The sequence below is a fragment of the Antennarius striatus genome, chromosome 3 (assembly GCF_040054535.1).
Source record: "Antennarius striatus isolate MH-2024 chromosome 3, ASM4005453v1, whole genome shotgun sequence".
NCBI classification, from domain to species: domain Eukaryota; kingdom Metazoa; phylum Chordata; class Actinopteri; order Lophiiformes; family Antennariidae; genus Antennarius; species Antennarius striatus.
The window spans coordinates 24804557-24828204 of record NC_090778.1 but is presented as its reverse complement, the minus strand read 5'-3'; the positions used below and the strand labels follow the sequence as shown (position 1 = coordinate 24828204).

Below are 23648 nucleotides of genomic sequence, written 5' to 3'. Positions count from 1 at the left end.
AAACACACACACACACACACACTACCTTGTTTTCCACCTGGCTTTTATAGCGTCTTAAAGCGAAGCAGCTTTTACTCTGAAGCATGTTGTAATTTTCCACAACTGTTTCACCTGCCTGGACTCTCCTGAGTTTGCAATCAGGTAGTTTTTGTTGGAATATTTACTTCAACAAATCTTCAAGTGATTCTTCATTTTATTCTGTTTGTTGCTGACGTTTTAAACATGCTAGCTGGGATGAATGGCCTACCAAGCACTACTACTAGCTTGTGAGCATTTTGATAACTATGCATTTTAACATACCGCTCTATATGAAGGAACTTTTCTTTTTTTTGTTTTTGTGCAGTAGAAATCTTTAGATTGCTAGCCAACCGTTTGCTGTGTCGCTCAGAGAGCTGTGTGTGTAGAGTTGAGATGGTTAATAACCTGACATTGTGTTTATTCTTTTACTGTATTCAATATGTGTTTCCTTTTCTTATTTACTTACAACAAAGCTACTTTACATCTGACAGATCTTTGCTTCCTTCCTTTGGGAAGGGATTTTTCTCTCCTCTACGATTTGAAGGTAAATAAAATGCAAATAAATTATAATGTTCTTTGAGGTCAGGGGCCACTTCTCATCCTGCAGGTTAGTGAACCAGAAAACAGCAGTTCCCATTTTTTTTATTTATTCCTCTTTACACAACATGGAGATTACCAGTAATGCCTAGTGTGTGTGTGTGTGTGTGTGTTGTTGTTTTTTTTATGAGGTTGATGCCCCAACGTCTACATTAAGGGACTTCACCTTGTTGCACGCCACCCCACGGAGCGGGGGATTAGATTCTGGCGCAGGCAGCTCTGTTAGAGATCAGAATGGACCGTCCCTCTGTTACGTTAAATCTCTCAGGAATTCATATGTGGGTGAATCAGCAGGTCTTGTGCTTGCACACATGCTGGTTATTGTAAGCATGTATGCATGCACAAACACACACACACACACACACACACACACACACACACACACACACACACACACACATGTGCACACACACACACACACGGCAGCTTCCTACCTTTCACGGTCTTACCAAGCAGATATAGAGAGATAAAGCAGAGGATGTGTTGCAGCTTTCTCTTTTTTCTTATGTGCATTTTTGTTGGAAACATCTATTTACTTGAATAATAAGTCAGTTGGGGTAGCAGCTCCTCATCCCTCTCCATCTGCTTCAGCATGTTTTTACCACCCAGTTCCACCCCGCACCTGAGCGTCGAGGGTCCGCCATGCCCAAGTTAACCACATGTTTGCGGGGTCAGCCAGAGTATCTGGGTGAAAGCCAGCCTCCCCAGAGCCAGATCCAGGGCAGGCCAGGGTTTGGTTTGACCAGCAGCAGGACCCTGTGTGTGGGCAGAGATGGGGGGGTGGGGGTGGAGGGGCTGTAGGGCTTGTATCCTGCAGATTGCTGCATCTACACACACAGGATGGGCTTTTCAACATACGGCACTGACCTGGCCATGACTGCTTCAACTGGGGAAATGTGCACATGCATGGGTATGTATGTGTGTGTGTGTGTGTGTGTGTGTGTGTGTGTGTGTGTGTGTGTGTGTGTGTGTGTGTGTGTGTGTGTGTGTGTGTGTGTGTGTGTGTGTGTGAGAGAGAGAACATCAGAGAGAGGCACTTTTTTCTAATGTGCAATCAAACCCTCACATTTTACGCCTCTTTCTCATGTGATCTGACCAAATCACAAATTTACACACACACCTTGTTTCTCAGCTTGTGTGTGCACGACTTGCATGTGTTTCATGAGCTAATAGCTGCAAGATCAGTGCACTCCGGATTACCTCTAGTTCAGACAATTATCTTTCCACCAGTCAATGCAAGGCCAGGTTTAAAAAACATCCATTGAACTTGCCAGAAAATACGCTGAAATCAAATGTGAAGAAATCGCTGTTTCAGACATCCATTTACGGCGTTTTCTTTCTTTTCCCACTCCAGCGTTGTTCTATTTATGCATGCAGTCCTTTTGCAGTGTATTTTATTTACGCATATTTTTCTGGAGAATAGTAGTTTGTCGTTTGTTTTTTTCTTTCTTTCTTTGGCCGCTGCAGTCACATGGGTTCTTCATACGTTTGTGTGTCTTCTTTGAGTTTGTTGCTCTGCCTAATAGCCCTGGCAAGTGAATGAGCCCTGATGTTGCGAGCTTATTTAATAGGCAGTGCGCATGCATGTGTCTGCGTTTGTGTGTGCTCACTCTTTAGCAGTGTGCCACGTCTCAAGCCCCTTATTCTTGGATAATTGTACTGCAAGTCCTCAGCCTCTCCTTTAGCCTGAAAACCAAGCTCATTGCGGCCCCCAAAGAGCTCCCTGACAAGGTACTGAAAAAAAAATCCCAAGTTGTCCTTGTGCATAAAAGTAGATTCTACTCTCCAACACCTTTTCAAATTAATATTTGTGATGGGCGCCATTCTGCCAGCCTCAGTTTCTGTTCCCCGCCTTTGTTCCTGCGTTTGATGTAATGGAGGCAAGGACAAAGAGGAGAGTAGGCAGAGTGTGTGAAAATGGTAGTTAAGTGGGCTTAAGGGCTCCTTCAGTACCTTCTGAAAGGCCCGGACCCTGAATAGGACCCTCGCACTGCTAAGCTGTAGTGCAGTAAACAAGACAGGTCCAGCACAAAGGTGCGTCTCAAATGAGCACAGACACCCTCCTCCTCCTCCTTTTGCCTCACCCCACTCTCACCCTGACCTGCCACCCAAATCTGACATCTGGCCAATCCCAAGATTCTGTCTGAGTCCGTACTCATTCCCCTCCTTTTCTATCCTCCCTTCATTTCTTTTGCTCTCCTTCATATCTTTTCTCTTCTTCTGTAGTGTTCTACTGCACTCTCTTCTGGTGTTTGTGTTTTGTTGTCCCGAACCCCGGCTGGACGCCCCCACCCCCCCACCCCACCCCAGGCAACCTCGTCCCCAGCGCTTGGGCGGTTCAGCCCTTTTGTTTAGTTAATTGCAATGAGTATAATGTACTAGTCTCTCTGAGGTCCACCAAAGACAATTAGACAATCCCAAGAATTTAATGAGACACCACCAACCCCAATCCCCCCATACTCTCCTTTGAGAAACACCCTGCACTCCATTGGCACCAAGTGTGATGCGGTGAGGGTGGGTGGGGGGTAGGGGGGCGTAATGCCTGTCTGTGTCTGTTTGTGTGTTTACCAGATTGTTGGAGAAATCACCACGGTGGAAAAAAAAATAGCGCTCATCAGAAATAATATTTGTCTAGATTTTAATTCCGTGTTTACACGGCACATTTCAAGTCCTATTACACCGCGGGATTCTCGTGTACGGAATTGCTCTTCGCTGACAGTAAAGACTTCCTGACAATGTCCGTGTAATTATTAAGAGCGTTTATCCCGTTCATCCGGCGAAGGGATGGAACTCTTGACAGTGTCATCTCCGAAAGGAACAGAGACGGGTGGGGGGCGCCCGGGTGATAGACGAAACCCTGGGTGGCCCTTTAAGGACTCTTCTCTCTTTTTTCTGTTTCTATTATTTCTCCCATGGCGTTCCCTTTCTTTTTCTGTCATACATTCCATCGTCAGCTCTTTCTAAGACCTTTGGATCGTGCCAAGATAAAGTCACCCTTAAAAATAGAGGAAATATCCATACGTGATTCATTATATCTCTCTCCACCGCATGGAGTTTAATTGATAATGTCACTCTGCCATTGTCAAGTACCTGTGATTCACAACTTTAAAAGCTTCGCCTGTACATGTCGTGATGGAAAGATTTCTTTCTCTTTATATTCCTTTTGTTTTCCCTTTCTCTCGTCCATTTCTGTCGTTCTTTCATTCCTATGCTTTTTTTTTTTCACCCCCTCCCTGGCTAATCATGGTGTTACAACAAAAGACGGGGCTCCATTATTGCATGTGTGCGTCCCTGAAGAAAGGAAATGAGAACGGGACAGAGGGTGGCCGTGGCCTGACACCGCACTATTAATCTTCCAGTAAAGCCTTGTCAGGCAGAAACGGACACAAATGGATCACTCCCATTAACTGGGGGAGTGTAGGTAAGGGCTTTAACAAGCGTTTACCAGAGTCCATTTTCTCGCTAATGAAGAGGGGGAATACGCGACCTCCCAGCCAAACCTGCCAGACTGCACTTTAAGGTCTGGATGGAGGAGAAAAAGAATGGGGAAGAAGAGCTGGAGAGGAACATTTGTGAGCTTGGATGCAAAGATCTTCTCCGAGTGCTGACTCTTTGAATCAGGCATGGTGAGGGGTTGAGGACCAGACTGTTTGTACTCTGATGGAAGCAGCCTAAAGGCCTCTGCCGAGGAGTAATATTGCTTTAGTCTGGAGACCTGTTACCTTCAGTCTGGTAAATTGTTGGCTGCTATCAACAGGAAGTGGGTCGTATTTGTAAAATTCCAGTGGTCCTTCCACTAAAATCCAATATTTTAACGTATTACCCACACGGATGCTAAGAATGAGACTCGTACGGGACGAGTTTGTTCTGGGGGTTTTTTCTTGTCCAATTTTGTAATAGACACACGAGTGCACGGTCGTTGAGTTCGTTGACACCCCAGTCTTTTGGGAGAAAGGCTCGTGGTTGGTGTCATCCCGCAAATGGTTTGAATTTATTCGGCATGTTTTAAACATGTCTGTCACCTTCCCCTCACGTCTCCAGCCAGAGTTCTGTCCACCCCCAGACTCTGAATCTTGCCGGTACTGCGAGTTGTCTCCCCAAATGCAACCATGCTCCCAATGGGGACGTGTTGGTGTGTCTCGCCCGTCATACGTTTGTATCAGTGAGCTAACGGGGTGGACTCGAGCGCGGATTTTCCAATGCGTGATGTCCCATTTCCCCTGACACGAGCTGGATGGGGAAGTGATGTTTTGCGAGAAGCCACACGATAATAAGAAATGTGCTGGAAACATATCAAGAGATCAAGCTGTGGTGGATTAGTGTAATTCATCACCGCGACTCCAGATGTCAAACTGTAGTTTAAGTCGGTGAACATACAAGCAGACACTCAAATTATCGCGGAATTTCAATTGCACCTGTTTGCCATTAATGTATGTTTTTGTTATTTTGAATGTGCTCGCAGTGGATCTCTCCAAAGAGCCATGACGAGCGAAGACTTTCTACATGGCCGTGACACCCCTGTTCGAACCCCGATAGGTCGGTTGTGCGTCAAATTGTCGATAAGGCGCTTCTATCGCTAGGAGGATGCGTTTGTCTGTTGTTTTCCACTGTGTCAAGCAGCTGTTAACAATGAAACCGGCTTCCTGACCGCGGCCAGATCAGTGCAGCTAGCGCCATTAAAGAGATAGCAGCACATGCTGACCCGTGTGATACCGCAGAGAGAGCGAGAGATGGGGGGGAGGAAGACGGGAGCGGCCCAACGCGTTTGTCTGTTATCACTGGCTCGGCGTTCCACGGGCTCCCAGGGGGGAAACGATGAGACGTGAGGAAGACTTCACCTTCCTCCTCCTCCTGCCCCATCTTTCCTAGCACTCCAGCTCCTCAGCAGTCCTCCCCCCACCCCCCTCCTGCCCCCCACGCCCCAAACATTTTTAATTATATCTTCTCCCAAGTACTGCGGCTCAGTAACCAAGGAGCTGACATTGATGCATGTGCTGATAAATCCGCAAACACTGGAAACAAGATTAACAAAGATTTTGAGGAAAGGGTGACAGCTAATTTTGCGCAATGGTCGGCGTCTCATTCAAGAGTGATGTTTTTGATAGAGGGAGCCACGCCTGAGAATTTGTGCGCCACACCAGGGAGGGTGGGGGCGCGAACACAGCACAAGGAGTTCCGCGGCATTTGCACTTTTTAAATTGTTCGTCTTTTTTTTTTCTTTTTTTTTTGCCAAATCTCTCTAGTCATCCGTCTGAGCATTTCACCTCTTGTTCTTTTTTCGTTTGCATCTTGTTGATCATGCATCCGACTCTTAACTTTGTTTAACATATTCCCACTCAACATTACAAGATGATTCACTTTGCACGGCTGTCGCATTCGTGAACCCATCATCATTTTAAGATTAGAATGTTCCTTTTTGAATTCCCTGTAATTCCCCAAATGAGATAAGTTAAGAAATAACTTGAGGGAATAGACCCTCAATCAATCAGGATGTGTGTCTGTCTGTGTGTGTATGTTTGTGTATCCGTGTGTGTGTGCACCAGGCTAATCAGTGTGATCTAATCAGCAGTGTGTATTGTGGAGTCTGTAACATGCCACTCCAGGCCCATGGTCCTCTCTCTGAACTGGCTCTCAACCCACTGAGACACTGATACACACTCTTCTGAGAGAGATATCAATCCGCCTCATCACACACACACACACACACATGCACGCACGCACACACACACACACACACACACACACACACACACACACACACACACACACACACAGAATGAGATAACAATCATACTTCCACAGCTGATTCCCTATTTCCTCACTGAGGAAGCCTCACCATCCTACCTCCTCCTTTTCGGTTTCTCCTCTCTGAAGCCAATTTCAGGTCCATACAGTAGAAACATCTCGCTCATATCTTTTGTTCTTATTTCATGCCCTTCCTTTTTTTTTTTCCTCCTTCCTCTTTTCCACCTCTTTATGTGATGTCTCCCTCCTCAGAATTGCCTCCCCTGTCTGTAGGCAGCTGACAGCTTCTTTCACTTTCTTTGTCAATATCTCTCTCTCTCTCTCTCTCTCTCTCTAGATCTCTTGCTCTCTTTTCCACCCCCCCACCCCCTCGCCCCTTCTCCATCTGCTTTCGCTTTTGTTTGCCTGGCCCCTCTCCCATCCCAACTTGATAATGAGGAATGCGGTGTGACCCTGACCTCCATCGGCCCTGCAACCACCTCCGACCCCTCCAGGTGACCCCCGGTCCCTGTTTTGACAGCTTGATTAATTACAGAATGTTATGATTTATGAGAAAAGCCGTATGTAAAAATAATAGACAACAGGTGGTCTTTAAAAAAAAAAAGTGGTAGATTTGAAAGGGCTTCTAGTGAGGATTGTGGCTGCGGGGTGGGGTGGGGTGGGGGGTTGGTGTGTGTGTGTGAGAGCCGAAGAGAGAGGACGTGTTTTACAGCCGCTTTCCGTGGTAAATTGCTTTCAACCGTTTTTGAAAGCTACGTTGGGTTAATAGGAAAATGTCTATTGCTGCATGCATGGCTTCCTTAGCTGCCACAGCATGGCTTTCTCCATGTGTATTTGTCCTTATGGTGAGAGGATGAAGAGGATTCCAACATACATGCGTAGCCCCATGTGTGTGCCGTGATGCATAAACCCCACCGTGTGGTAATGACACTATGGAAAAAGCGCTGGAACACACAGGCGCACGGATACGCCGTATTCTCCTCCGACACCTCTTTTCTAGGTTACATTCTGTGAAAATAAGCAGAGGAAAATGGCAGGACAGAGCGGCCATAGTGTTTACCCTTCACACTTCAAACATAGCTTGTGATTGGCTGCAGCGACCTCCCCCCTGACTTGCGGACCTATGGCGTGGCTCCACTTAGAGAGGGGTTAGATTCTTGGACTGTTGGAGTGCGTCTGTGTAATTGCGGTTGTCTGTCTTTTGCGGCGATACTGCGGCTGTCAGATTTACGGCCGGTTGCATGATAGTAGCCTGTTACGCTCTCCCTCAGTGTAGAATACCACAGCTGTTCCAAATGAATATTTTACATTCATAAAATAACAAATTCCATCTTCTTTGCGATGACATTTAACACACACACACACACACACACACACACACATACACGGGCTACACATAGCAACAGTCGGCACTAGTCGACAGGACCACCGGTTCTCTCTTTGACTCTCCCTCCCAGGTCACAATAACAAGCCAGGGGTGAAGGGATTCCTCTTTGACCTTTGACCTGTGAAGGTCATAGTGGACTTGTGATGTTCAGGAAGATTAATACCTTGGGTGCAACAGCTTGGTGTCATTATTCACCAATCCGGTGCAATTTACTGGTGGATGGTCCCTGAAACTACATCTACACCTTCAAAATTATTTTTTACTTAACTTTTACTCTTCTGACATGAAATAAATGATTGATCTAAATGTAATGTGAACAAATATGGACATCCTCTTTACTTGTTACTTATTCGACTCGATCGGGGCATACATATGCATGCATACATATGTTTGGGTGTCTACACTGTTTAGATGTGTCCTACCGTTGACCCCGGCCGGCTAGAGTCTGCACATATGGCAGTGCTTCTTGTACCGACTGTGTGTGTGTTCATGTGTGTTAACGCACTAACTACCTGTCCAGATGGTGAAGTAGGATCATTCATCGGCGGTGCTCAATAAGAATTCACATGTCTAGAGGAGAGATAGTGAATATATTGGTAGAAGAATGCTGAGTTTGGAACTGCCAGGCAGGAGGCCTAGAGGATTTCTTTACTCCATTGGCACCGTTCACCTTTTAGCATCTTCGGGTGTTGGATATCTGACAGTCAGTCTCCATTATTTTATCTAATCATGTCCAGAAAGGAGATTTAGAAGAGGAGTCTTTATTTCTTTACACTCATCATCATTAGAAATTGTCATTTTAGCGCCGTACTCATTCTTTTTTCGGACCCACGTCAAGCTCGGGGGTTTCGTCTTCCCACCCTCCACGCCCAGCCGACAGTGGCCTTCCTGACACCGCTCCTGGGACGCCTCCACTCATCCTATCTTAGCTCTTTTGTGGCTTCTCCTCCTCCTCCTCCTCCTCCTCTGTTCACCCCTCTCCCTGATTTATACATTAAATAGTTAGGCAGGAGGGCAGGGAGGCACCTATCATTCCATGATCTATATCTCTCTGTGCCCTCATTAAAAATACATGTGTATGCTTAGGGGAGACAATATGGAATATATAAATCAAAATGCTAACGGCGTCAGAATGAGTTTCCTGTATTTATTTCCCCAAAGCTTTCCTTCTGTGGGCTGTCGACTCTTCCTGCTTACTGTATTTCCTTTGCCATGTGTGCATGTGGCAATATTAAAGCGTAATGGAAATATTATTCTTTTGTTGTGCTTAACCGATTTGATGATCTTTGCCAGCAACCTTTCTGGCTGAGAAATGACTTTCGGTATTATTAAGTTTGTTAAAAATTGAATCTAAATGACGAACATTAAAAATTATAATCAAAACCATTGATATATTTCATTAGGATGCCTTCTAATTGAACGCGTGGCTGATCGCTGGTGAGATGGCTCTGAAATACCAGAGTGAACTTTGTGAGCGACATGCTGACACTCCTGTAACACACACACACACACACACACACACACACACACACACACACACACACACACACACACACACACACACACACACACACACACACACACACACACACACACCAAAAAGACAAATGACTTGTGTAACATTTGCTTGTGCAATCGATAGCTCTGACAATTTCCACCTGGACGGTGATTAATGCTTCATCCGCCCCCAATCTAGCAACCCCCACCCCCAACCCCGCACCTCCCTCTGCGTGCATCACGCTGCGAGCAGATGAAGCAGGCCTCCAACGCCTGTGCATGTATTTGTGTGTCTGTACACGCGTGTTTACGTGACATCGACTGTATAGACATCGAGATTGTCTCGCGGCCCCTGAACATGAATACCGCCCCAACGAAGAGACTTCGGTAAATAATCGTCACTTAAAACGGCTTTGGCATTTTACTTATTTTTTTGTTTGTTTGTTGTTGGGTGTTTTATTTATTTATTTATTTATTTATTTATTTGAGTGTCTTTACGTCTATCCTGTCATTAAGGTGCTGAAAATAGACGGATCGGGAGGAGCGAGATGGGACGGGAAAGAAAAAGAAAAGAGAAACGGAAAGAAAGAAATGTAAATGCGAGCATGAAAAGAAGCTGAGGCATCAGGGATCAGAAGCTGTGCTATTCTCTTCACTTCCTCCACCCCACTGCTCCACTTTGAACTCATCTATAAATATTCAACTCCGTGTATAAACAATATCCAAAATGAGCCCAGACAATTCATGCCAAGGTTAAAAATGCCGCTGCTTATTACAGACGCAGCTACTTGACTAGCTCAAAAGGTTGTCCTCTCATTCTGACCTGAACTATTTGGGCTCATTAAGATCAAGAAAAAAGACAATTATTACCACAGAGGTTTATTTACTTGGACCAAATTAGGGTACGGCTACATTAGCGCAGAGCAAACGTCGAATACAGTCTTTTGAACTTGAAGCGAAAAGTCGAATTAGACAAACTTAATTAAATGTTGACTCTTTATTAGAGGAGGAAACCCTTGCAGTGGGTGATTTGTTTTAAAATTAACTCGGAGAACAGATGGGGAGATGAAGCTCACTTTTGCTCCGCAAACGTTTGCCTTAGCTCCTCGATTGATCGCTTGAACACACAAAGATATGGATGGAATCAAAAAGAGCGAGTTGGAGTGCTTGTATCTTGTGTGTGTCTTGCCATTTATGCCGGTTAACGCAACCTAATTCTCTGTATCGAGTTATTTCCATCATCAAACTTTACATTTTAGTGTCGCATAGCAATATTTAGCAACATCCAGGTCTCCTCTGCGAGCGTTCGCTCGGCCTCCTGGGTATTCCTTGTGATCAAGAGGATGATTGATTTTTGCGCTGACAGGCTGATGACAACGCCGTCTCATCCCCTCTCGCATCAAACCCTGAGAATCTGCATGTCTCCATCGCCCTGGCGTACAGTAACCGCTCTTCCCACCCTTCTTCTTTCGGCGCGGGCATGGGGAGGGGTCTCAGACTGGAGCTGTGTTGAAATGAGAAAGGGGGCACCGTGACTTAATCTGACATTACTGTGCGATCTGTGTGGTATCTCAGCCTCCGTGAGAGTGGGAGTGGGAAAAGAGAGAAAGAAAGAAAAGATGGGGATAGGATGGATAAAGGGGCCCTGTGAGAGAGAAAAAATAAAAGCTCATGTTGAGTCGGAGACAGGGAAGGTCATGGAGAGCACGGTGGCCCTGAGAGGGAGGGAGCGACTCCAGGTTATTACTGTGTTTACCTCCTCACTCATCTTCGTACCTCTGAACACTTCGCGTCTTCCTCCCTCCTGATTCTCACTTGTCTTTTACGATTTTGTTTCGTATTTCAGCCACTTACCCCCCGACTCTCACTTATTCCCTTCTCTCTCTCTCGGTCAGCCATTGTTGCCTCATTCGGGTTTTCAAAACCCAACTGTAGCCTCGAGAAGTCCCTCCCCTCTTCCTTTCTTTTATTGGCCGAGCCGTGCCGGGTGACCCCTTCTCCCCCTTGTCAGTCTAGCCTCGGCAGCCAATCGGGAGCCGAGCACTGGTGAAATCAGGAAACGGAGAGAAGCTCGCTCAGAAAAAGGGATCGCCATTGGCTCTGATTCTGACAGCCTCCGACAGAACAAGGAATAAAACACTCTGCCCGAGATGAAACGTCAAAAGAAACTTCCTGTTCGTCGGCTAATTCTTCCAACTTCAGCTCCAAATAGACTAAAATACAACACAAACAGACATTTACATGCACCCATTCAGCGACCAATGCAGATAAAACCTCAAATTTACACGAGCGCGCTATTCACTTCCCTCGCCGCGTGCACCCGTGACCTCTATCAGCCACGCTTTGTACCTGTCAAGTGCTGTCCTTTTCCCTGTGCCCGAAGCCCTGCTTGCTACATGAGAGCTCTCACATCAAAGCTTCGCCGAGCTCCACACACGCTCAGATGAAACACCCTCTCTGTCTGGCCGCCTCGCGTCCCCCCCACCCCACCCCACTCCAGCGTATTAGACACATTTCATTTCATTACAATGCCTCTGGAAAACGTGGAGGTGCTGCTGTCTTTAAGGGACATCTTATTTACTCTCTCTTACACTTGTACACTCACCCACACGGCGGGAAACAGACACAAACACGCCGTCCACTTCCTTTTCAAGTAACATTGACTGGAAGGGGGAATAATGATCCGTTGCCTTCGAAGGTCTAGAGCGTCTCATTTTGCTGTGAAGAGGCCACGTTGTTGTCATCAAAAGCGTATCGACAATGCGGTCCAGACAGCTATACTTAAATTATGCTTATATGATAATTTTGTAGTAATTGTTCATTTGCAGCTCCATATATATATTTTTTTCTTTTTAAGATACAAAGGCGTAGTGAACTAAAGAGCTTTACAGTGACGCCTATGGGGAGAACAGGCGGTGGCGAGAGACAGGTTCAGTCGCGATGATGATACGAGCCCTGGTTTCCGTAGCAGCGGCACTCTTTGTTGTGCTATCTGCTGCGGGACAGCCTGACAAAGGAGCGCTAAGCAGCATCCCGAGCGGGGTGACGGGGGTCGGGGTGCCCCCCTTTTGAGGGGTCGGGGCGACCCTCTTGACCGCTGGCCCCGGGGCAGGGGCTCAGTGTGGCGGTGCCACAGGGGCACCCACAGGGCATGGGAAGAGACTTAGCCTGCACACTGCAACAGAAAGACAAAACTGACCCAACGCTACGAGACCGTGTGTTTGAAGCAGTGTGTGTGTGTCTGTGTGTGTGTGTGTGTGTGTGTGTATAGGACAAAGCCTAAGTGACCCAACGAGTGAGCGAGAGATTTTGTGATATAAAAAGAGGGGTGACCTAAGGTTTGCGTTGTGCGTTTGTGTAAGATTCACACTTTGACAGCACGTCAAAACACAAAGATCTGATTTAGCAGGTGTGTCCAGTGTGTGTGTGTGTCTAGTGTGTGTTTTGTGTGTGTGTGTGTGAGCTGGAGACGCACACATCGACTGACCTCCCTCTTGAGAGATGTATGGAGAGATTTAGAGACTTAAAGATGAGAAAATTTTAGCTGTGTGGGAGAAATTCTGTGGGATTTGAGGAAACACTTCAACACTCTTTAATTTGAACATTATTTTCCCTCCAACACTTTTAATTTGATTGCAGACAATTGCAGTAGTCATATATCCTCTTGTAAAATCCACCGATTTGAATTCAAGTTATTTATTTTAAATGTTAAGAAAACCTTTTGCTTTATGGGCCCCCACCCCCACCCCCCTAGCATTAAGCTTGGAGTTGTACATCGGGGTTGATGGAGAGAAGAATGTGAAGAGGAAGTGTCTGGGCAGGGAGAGCAGTGTTGTTCTGACACCAACACAGACCTCTCAGTGTTCAAATAAATGATGGTTTCCGACATAGAGGTGAAGTTGGCGGCCCCCGCTCCTCCAGACTTAGTATGCCGGGGGACGCTGGTCGCCTTTACAGCGATCTCCTTCTGGGTGACTGGACAGCTGAAAGGGTTAGCGCCGTTAGCCCGGTTAGGTAGGTTAGCCTCTCCAATGGGGTATAAGCCACTCAGTTAGCACGAGGACACCAAAGGACAGGGGGGCACTCGAGGACAGGTTACTGACCAGTAAAGGGTCGGGGGGGTAAGGGGTAAGGGCACACAAGACCAAACATGGTCGCAGGGCAGGAAGGGTTATCCCGAGAACACGAGGATCAGTGTTGCTAAACCTCTGACTCCTGGCCTCCTGAACCGGGATCCCAGGAAAGGAGAAATACACAAATCTGTTTTTATTTGTCTTCCTGTTAAATGATGTTCAATTAACACAACAAAATGCTGTTATTTTTTTTGTCACTCTTAATTTTTTTTTCAATGCAAACATTTTCTTTCCCAGCACTGTATTAAACAAATCATAACTGGGGCTTCTGCCACTGGCTGAACTGGTCTTGTCAGTTATTTTATCAGGCTGCCACCAGTGGGCAGTGGCACAAAGCTGGTGTGGGTCTGGTCGGGCTGCGTCTCTGGCTCTCCTTCCTCCTCCATCCTGTCTTTGTGTGGTTATTTCATCATATCTATGTCTCTCATCACTTCCTCCTCTGTCTCTTTTTTTTTTTTTTTTTGCACTCGATCGCTCAAATGTCAAAGTGACGCCTGAGGAGGGCCAAGGACCCTCGACAAAAACACAGAGACAAAGTCCAGGTTTGAAGAAATATGTAGATAAATGTGAAGCCTCTCACCTCAAATCATTTTTGAAGTTAAACATCTTCAAATGTAAATGTTCCAGATTCGTCCACCGGAGTAGGACGAGCAGAATCGGACCAATTTTTTTAGTCTGAGTAAGTGAGAAAGCTTGATTTTGCTGCTGTCAACACACGGCAGGTGCTAAAGGAAAGGGGTGTGTAGTAGGTCAGACGGGCACAGAAGGGACACACTCATGCGAGCACATTGTGTTAACACTTATTACAGGAAAAGGAGAACGCACCGCCTCGAGAAGACAGTTTGCGTGTGATGGCGTTTTGCAGAGGAAGCTGAACGCGGCCGCCTCTCTTAACTTCTCTCACATCTCCTGAAGGTCCTTTTGTCAGCACTGCTGACTTTCCTTCTCCTTAGTGTGTGTCTTTTGTGTGTGTGGGTGTGTGTTATACCCATAAGTTTTAGTTTGCATGCATAGTCACAATGGCGGGGTCGTGTGCAAAAAGCAAAACCAAAATGAAACAGGAATCCTTCCATTTCCTGCTTTAGTTTTAGGAGTGCTTAAGATAATAAACACATTTAATTAAAACGGCCTCCAAGTTTAAGAAATAACTAAAGGCTAAGAGAAAACATACTTCTCTTCACAATACCCCCCTCTTGTCATTCTTCTTTTACAAAATGTCATGGACTCCTCTTCTTTTTTGGGTTGTTTTTATTGTTTCAATTCTAATTTACGGCGCATTGAAGCCGTGTCCCGACGCCGGTTTCAATCATTCAGTCTTCTTATTTAAAACCTTACTTTTTAAAATCTTTGTCTTTTCCTTTTTTTTCTTCTTTTTTTAAAAAAAAAAAAAAGAATAGGTTTTTGACTCTTACAGGTTTCAAATCGCAAACACACAAACGCAGGGACACCAGGTACACATGCAGTCGCTGCCTACCTCGTCCGTTGAGTGATGGCGAGATCGATTGGGTTTGGTATTAAGTGACATGTGGCCTTTGGAGTCAGTAAATGCTGCTCACTGACTGAAACCACCGGCGCTGAATTCCAATCCCCCAGTTACTTCTCAGATTCATCCCTGCAGTCACAACTCCCTCCTGTCTTGTTCCTGCCATCCCTTTTCTCTCTGCTTTTGCATCTCATCTCTATTTTTTTTTTTTTGTCTCTCTGATTTTCTTTCTCGACCATCTGGATCCGTGACCACATTGAACTTCCCTTAATTTATTTTTTTAGAGATTATCTAGATGTTGTTCCAGCGTCTTTCCCGAGTACGTTTTAAGTTTATTTGTCTATTTCTGAAGCTAAAGAGCAGAAGAAACATTTAAAAAAAAAACTTCTGTCAAATTATGGGTTGAGTGACGTTCACACAGGCATTTATAAAATCAAAAATAATCTACAAACAGTTTTTTTAAAAAGCAGTAATATGCAGTTTCACTTTGTATTTTTCTGCTTTTTATTAATGTTCTCAACCTTTTATTTTTTATTTTTTAATATAAATGTACTTTATTATTAGATGATATTGTTAAATATAGTTTTCTATTATGCTTTGTTGTCAAATCAGTGAATTTAGAATATCTCAAATGGCTAAACACTCATTGTGACAGTTATACGATGCTGATAAAAGCACGTCTGTTTCAGGAAGGCTATGGTGTGATGGTGCTCAACCCCAATGAGAACTACCTAGAGGTGGAGAAGCCGACTAAGTCGTCTCCTCTCCCCTCTCCTGCCGAACCCTCGGAGGAACCCGCCGAAAAGAGGGAACGCAAAGACGATAAGGAGGGCAAAAAGAAGAGAGAATTCTACGAGAAGTACCGCAACCCGCAGAAAGAGATGGAGACCGAACGCATCCCCATACGGGTAAGTTGGAGCGAGACGGAGGGAGGGACAAAGGGATGGAGGGAGGGAAGAGATGCAAAAAAGGAAGAGAGAGCGAGAGAAGCGTAGATGCTCGTCAAAATGACGAGGGAGGTGGACAGGGTGACAGTTTGAGGTCGGAGGAGGAGGTGGGAGGCCAGGCATAGGTGAGAAAATGGGGAGTGAGGAATTCAGCCAAGTTTGGAAGAAACAAAAGAGGCGAGATGGTGCAGAATGGGGGAGGAGAAGGATGGAAGGTGGGAGGATGCTAGGGAAGGAAACGTTAGGTAACAAGGGATGAAGGGAGGATGGGAGGCAGAGGGAGAAAGAGAGGCTCTTGTGTGGTCAGCCTGTGTGTGAAGAGGTTGGCCGGGCTCCAGTCGCCTCTCAGTGAGCAAGTGTTAACCACATGGCTACCTCCCTTTTTCCCTCTTCCTCTCCCTCTTTCTCTCTCACTCTCTTTCTCTCTCAGATGGTGGGCTGGTCAGCCGGCTCTGGCCCTTCACTCTTTATTGACCGCTGGGATTATTATCTCCCTAACACACACTCTGCAAACACACAGCAACATTCTTATCATACTGCATTGACTGTGCAACCCAATCGCGCACACACACATGAACACACCACGCTCGAGGCACCTAGCTTAGCCAGTTTACCTTGTGGTTTAACAAAGGAGATCTTTTTTTTATTTTTTTTATACATTAATTTAATTGTGAAAACAAACTAAAAACTAAAGTGAGAATCAAACTTTATGATGTCTTATATTCATCCACAACAACAAAACTCAGTTTCCTCCATAAAAAGCTCTTATTTGCTTATACATTTTCAGATGAAGGCCCTTCTTTTTTACCTGGCCAGTGGTGTCAGATCACACACTAGTGTGCTGGTTCCTACTCCCTACAATTCATTTCACACTATTTGACACGAGGCCCATATTATAAGTCATGTAATGACTTCATGTCATTGTAATGGTGCGTCATGCAGGCCCCGGTTGGTGCTGCTCAGTTTAACAGCCTTCGCTATTTCAAAATTCCATGAGATGGAAGTCAGGACTGACGAGATGAGTAAGTCGAGCCAGCCGAAGCTTCATGTGAAGGGATGCGTAGGTATGATACTGATAATCAAGTGTTCGGTCTTATTTAAAATGTATTCATTATTTATTTAAAACTTTGAGGTGAATAAAAAAATAACATTTTCACAGCAGAGGGAAAACACAAAATAATCCTCATTAGCCTGAAAAAATTGGAGTCATTTCGAAGGTTTACATTTTCCAGTTAAACTCAATCATCCTCAGATGAAGGGATTGAGAGCCTCAGGATTAAGATCAATGAGCCAGAGCGTCGCTGCCCCTTGAATTTTGACCTCTGACTCAGAAGTCAGCAGGATGGTAGTACATATGACCTCGCCGCCATCGTCCACTCCTCCTCCTGCATGGCTTTGCTCTCCGCTGCTCTGTCTCTGTCGGCCCCAGAGTGAGCGGTCTAACACACACACACACACACACACATGCAGAAATTCAAAGACACACACATACCAGAAGACAAAAGTGTAAAGGAGGTAGAAATGGAACTAAGGTTTTGACGTGTGCGTGCGTGCGTGTGTGTGTGTGTGCGTGTGTGTGTGTGTGTCCCTCACCTCTGTGAGTCAGGGTGGGTGGTGGATCAAATCAAACCTCTTTAACAGAACAGTTTTTTTAAACACCGTCCCACAGACACTCACATGCACATGCAAACCTTTTTATTCACTACACCTCACACTCTAACTCCCACTGAGCTGTTGGACCACCTGCACACAGCCATTCACACACACATACACACACACACACCAGACACACACATTCACACAACAGTCAGCTCTTCTACTCGTAGTGCAATGAAATCAAACTTTTCCTCAAAAAAAAAAAAAAAACGAATCTTGATCTTGTTTTTCTTTGTGACTCAAAAAAATCACGTTGTGCGTTTCTTTTTCCTACAATGCCGACTCACAATGACACACGCACACACATAAATACACACACACACACACACACACACACACACACACACACACACACACACACACACACACACACACACAAGGCCCCTGATAGAGTTGAGTTGATTAATACGCTTCCTTACACACATTAATAAGCTCTTAACTGCTTTTAGGAATCTCACTTTTTAGCCCTGGGTTCATAGTGTGCAACCTCTCAACCTTATCTAATCCCTCTCCTCTCCTCCAGATCACACACCACCGGGTTATGTTTGGGGGGTGGGGGGGTGGAGGAGGGATGGAATGATAGAAAGTCTGATGGGGGGGGGGGTTGCTGATGAGGATAGTTGAAGGGGGAAGGGGGGGATGCTCTCTTAGCACTTTGCCATATAGAAGTTTGGGAGTTCACTTTACTTTGAATTTTAGCACTAATCCAGTTAGCTATTTTCTGTCAGCCAAGCGGAGGAATGGCAGGAACAAAAGGCACATTCATGGGCTTAAGAAGCTTCCAAAGAGTTCACCCAAGGCTGGTTGGCTGGGATTAGGCCAGCAGGCCCTGGAAAGAAGAAGGGAAAAAAAGAGCAAAGGGGACAAAACACAGCTACGCCTTTTTGAGCACCACTTATTTTATTTATTTATTTTTTATAAATGATTGGAATACTTTTCTCTTTTTCTTTTTTTTTCTTTTTTTTTTTTTTTTTGACGTTTTCACACTTCATCTCTTATCACACATTTATACCTTGAGTAAATGTCAGAGGAGGAGGAGGCCCTCATCCTGATGTCGTAGATGGAGAGACTGCCTTGCAGAGGAAACACCTCACTGTGTTCAAATTCAGAAATAAAAGCATGGAGGAAGTGTTCTAGCTTCACTCTGGAAGTGTTTCCACCAAAGCTCTTGTTTCCCTCCCTTGATTTAAAGTATTTTTATTTTCATCTTTGGTACAAACGGGTGCTCTTCTGCATATCGTAGTCTCCGGTTCTCGTGTATCGTGGACAGTACAGTGTGTGTGTGTGTCACCTGTAGGAAGGAGCATCCATTATTTAGACCTTGCCTCTCTCTCAGACCCATAATTCCCAGCTGCAGCCGTCCACAGGGGCCGGCGGAGATTCTTGCCCTTGTCTGTTTAGCAGACGACGTCCCGTTTCTTCGTGTTCACACCATACGACACAATGTCCCGAGGATTCACTTGCTTACAAACCCACAGCATCAACACACATTGGATGACAAACATTAAGACACGGAACACACAATCGCACACACCACTAATTGCATTCGACCCGGCGCTATGGTGTTTCTCAATGGGATGAGTTTTTTTTTTTTGCTTTTGCCTTTTGTCACCTTCACCCCGTTGCCCCAATCTGTGGCCCACAAGCAATTATACAGACAGGGTTTATTTGACCTTTGACCCTTGGTCGTGCCAGGAAGTGAAGCTCAGCATGTCCAAGGACAGATAGGGACTTGATTAACCTCTGAACTTGGTCAGAGAGAGGTCAATGAACAAGGCTGGAGGGCAGCTCACCTGCTCACTGCAGAGAGCAAATTGGCTGGATGCCATCTTTGTGTTTTTTGTGAGTGTGGTTACGAGTGTTAAGTGTTTAAATCCAAACTGTATGAGCTGAGTTTTCATGTTTAAATCCAATGAAACCAGATGAAGGGCGTGTTTTAACTTCAACTTTGTATGTTTGTTTTTTCTTGAAGGTGATAAAGTTTTTAAGGGGAGCAAGCGCGTTCGGGTTTCGTGCTCGTTTTCCTGACTAGCACATAACATCTGTCCGTGTTTGTGTGTGTTTGCTCAAGGCAGAACCAGTGTTAGTTGGTCTCAGATCCCTGCTCCCAATCTTCTAGTCAGGTCAACCATCAAACACATCCATCCTGCCCTCCCTCACACCTCCCCTCCTACCGAGCTCCCTCTCCCTCCCTCTCTCTCTTTCTATGCACACAACACTGTTGTGGATACAGGCTGACCCAAATAAAGACATACAGAACCACACACACACACACACACACACACACACACACACGCAGCACCTCAGGGTCATCCTGGAACAAACACAGCCTTGTCTGCCTGCCCGCTCTCCTTTGCCTTATGTCAATTAATGGCTGGCAGTAATTTCACCTGACAATCTGAGCGGCGGCGCGAGGCTAGCCGAGATGTCACAGCGATGACCTTTCTGGCCCGTAGCCGCTCTTTTCTAATAAAGAATCTCACAAACCCACAGCAACTTCCTTTGTACTTTGTTAATGAGTTATTGATTTGAAACAATGCCCTGGCAAATATTGTCAGAGCAGGCTGACCCCCGCCCAAGGTCACGCTATTTTATTGTATACAGTCTGAGTGCACTAATCTGCACGTGGGATGACATGAACATTATAGTTTCTCTCTCCTCCTCTCTAGCTCACTTTCCCTCTCCTTATACGGTATATCCCTTCATTCACATGTACATTTCTCCATCTCTCTCTCTCTCTCTCTCTCTCTCTCTCTCTCTCTCTCTCTCTCTCTCTCTCTCTCTCTCCCACTCTTTCTCTCATACACACACACACATGCGGTTCCCCCTCTTGTTAGTCTTGCACACGTTTTTCACCTCGTTCTCCCTTTTTTTTCTGTCTCTTTCTCACATCATTATATTCCCAGCTCTCCATAGGTACTATACCTGCTAATTACCCACAATGCCACAGTCATTATTTTCCCATCTCTCCTGCTAATTTACTCCATACCTCCCCACCCCCATACGCCCCATTCTAGCAGACCCATCAACTCCCAGACAGCTTCTAGCTAACTTCAGCTCTCTGCCTCCCTTAAAAGTGAAGCAACGGAAGGAAGACGGGAGGGGAAGAAGGGAAGGAAAAAGAGATCCGACGGAGAAAACGTCCCGGCCGTTGATTAGCAAGCAATGGGAAACAGGTGGCGTTGAGGTCCACTTTTTAATTGTGTGTAGAGAGACACAAACTCAATCACACACAAACACACACACCAACCAAGTCTGTTAACTCTCTAAAGCCAAACATAATTATGTACATTGCTTATTTAATATTTAATCATTAGGCCAGATAAAACCATCTTGTTTCCTGCTGATCGGAACATAAAATAAATACAACGACTTGGGCTGCAGGTGGGTTTACGCTCTGAGATGAAAATCAGTCCACCAATCACAGTCTGTCAGTGGGAAAGTGTGAAAAATCTACCGTGGAATTTCTTTCTACCTCCTTGTTTAAGTCCAGAATTCCTGGGGAAGTTTGACTGAAGTTATAGGAAGTTTTTTTTTCTCTTTTCAACATTGAAACCAATCCAAAACCCAATAAGGATTGTGCTGCCATGTATTAACTATAACGGCTCTCCACTAGATTCCTTCTGCTCCACATCCCTCAACATCTCCAAATTCCAGCTTCCTCAGAAGTTCTCCCAAGTCCTGTGTGGTTTGGACGACTGAGGAGGAGGAGCAGAAAGGAGGAGCAGGGGAGGCTGAAGTGCTTGTTTGTCAGAGAGCCTTGATGTTGTTAGATTCATCGTTTCCTGTGTTGGTCAGACCCTGGGTTTGTGTTGGCGTTGGGGTTGTTATTCTGTCTACAGCTCTCTCCTCTCCTCTGCTCCCCCTGCTCTTCATTATAATGAATTAACTCTGGGCAAGCACTGCGCGGGACAACTTCTGTGTTTCGTGGAAATGAGTGCAGATGTTTTATTGTAACATAATAGGAAGAGCTAAATTAAACACATTTTTGGAACTAAAAATGGAAGGCAAACTTTCAATGTAAGTACAACAGTCATGCACAACGTTGTGTAGACGACGTCCAACAATTTAATAATGTGTGTGTGTGTGTGTGTGTGTGTGTGTGTGTGTGTGTGTGTGTGTGTGTGTGTGTGTGTGTGTGTGTGTGTGTGTGTGTGTCTGTCGGCTAGACACAAACAGATGTAGTGTATACCCCTTTACATATTGGATGCTTCTCGTCTCTGCATTTTTGTCTCTGACAATAGTTAGCTGTCAGCATTTAGAGACTGTCTGGCTTAGAGACTTATATTCTCTAGAGGGGGACAATATGGATCTCTATATATCCAGTACACACACACAAACACACACACACACACACAGACATCCCTTGACAGTCGTGGCTGAAGGATGCTGGCAACAGGTGTGCAGTTGGGATGCTATTCTCCTATCAATGCTGGCAGATGCACACACAACACACACACAAATAAAATCCACGCTAACAGTGTGGGAAAACTACGCAAAATAAATAAATAAAACCAAGATTTTGCGTGAGGACTGGTGACAGGAAGCTGGTCTCGTAGGGCGGCTCGCTCCACTGCTGCTAATTAACCCCAGAAAATAATTGCGACTATATGCAAATGCTGCTCAGATAATTCACCACACCGCCATGCCAGGTAGTCAGTCACTCTGTCGCTTGTCACTGCAGATGTTGGCAAAGAGTGTGCATTGTGTGTGTGTGTGTGTGTGTGTGTGGGTGATGGAGTCAGGTGCACTCGGGGACTCGTCTGACTCCACGGGGACATCAACCAGGCGGCGTTTCTTATAATTATGTAAGTGTGGATGAAGTTAAATGGTACATTGGAACGCGTAAAGGTGCTGCGTAAAGTAGCAAAGCCTGCCACGTCTCCCGTGTCAGACGTTGTCACTCCAGGGTGGATGGGAGAGGTGGACGAAACAGGAAATGGAGGAGTGCGAAGAGGATGACAGCGGTGGCGTCAGCAGAGGAGGACAAATAAGATTGAAAAGGGGGGTTGGGAAGGCGATGGAGGGAGGTGGGCAGACGAAACGGGCGCAACGGATACGCGTAAAGGACGAGGTGGCCGGGAAGAGAGAAGGGAGGCTTCAAAAGGCTTTAATGCCACAGCCTTTCATACGGCGCACAAAGAACAACACACACGTACGCACACACACACACCGCTCTGATGGCAGAAGGGCAGGGCAGAGTGGAGTTGCCTGCTCTTGCATCACACACACATCGCAAATGGAGGTTGGTGCTGTCGTTTACAAATCCCCCATCTTCCCCCCCCACCCCCCCCCACACACACACACACACACACCCACTCCTCCCACCTCTCGCTAAAAACCAAGCAGTAAACAAAAACACTCTGACAGGTTAATTTACCTCTAGACAAACAGAACAACCAAAACGCACATCAGTGCATCATCAGATAGCACCCCCCCCCTTTCATAAACACACACACACACACACACACACACACACACACACACACACACACACACACACACACACACACACACACACACACACACACGCAAAGCTGCATTCATCTGTTTAAAATTGAAGTTCAAGCTCTTTTTTCTGTAACATTTTACCTGGGATACACCCCCCCCCCCTCATTATCACCTTTAAGACAACAAACTTTAAAACGATTGTCTTTCTGTGATAGCGCTCCGGTTCACTTTGTAAAATACAAACGCGTTTTTAAAAACTAACAGGGAAGACACCTCCTCAGAGCTTTGTGTTTATATACATCTGTCTGATAATTAAGGGGATGTTGTATGAATATGTGTGTGTTTATGTGTGTGTGTGTGTGTGTGTGTGTGTGTGTGTGTGTGTGTGTGTGTGTGTGTGTGTGTGTGTGTGTGTGTGTGATGTCATATTAGGATCCCGTGTTGTAATATTTTAAAGTGGAATCTAGCAGTTTCACCACCTTAGTGTTTCGCAGATATAGAGCAGGCGTCCGTTTATCAGAAGATCCCCGGTTCGGTCAGTGGTAAGATCTTTCTCCTGGGTTTTACATGAGCCTAGAAGAATTTCACGTGACAGAACAAAACTTTGTAGAGCCGGCATCGGGGTGCCAGAGTGGCTGGATCGCCAGTTGGCCCTCTCCCTCCAGGGAGACTTGACGCAGGCAGAGAAGCTTTGTGAAAGTGAGGTTTACGAAGAATCTAGATACAACAAATCT

The 23648-nt window shown here is 45.6% G+C and overlaps 1 protein-coding gene across 6 annotated transcripts in view; it reads left to right on the top strand.

The window, feature by feature from the left end:
- Nucleotides 1-23648, top strand: part of arb2a (ARB2 cotranscriptional regulator A) — a 150022-nt gene that overhangs the window by 32258 nt on the left and 94116 nt on the right. For all 6 annotated transcript variants that reach the window (XM_068310630.1, XM_068310629.1, XM_068310632.1 and 3 more), the window contains exon 7: nt 15550-15768. In XM_068310630.1, coding sequence (XP_068166731.1) covers nt 15550-15768 — 219 coding nt within the window. The remainder of the gene's footprint in view (nt 1-15549; nt 15769-23648) is intronic.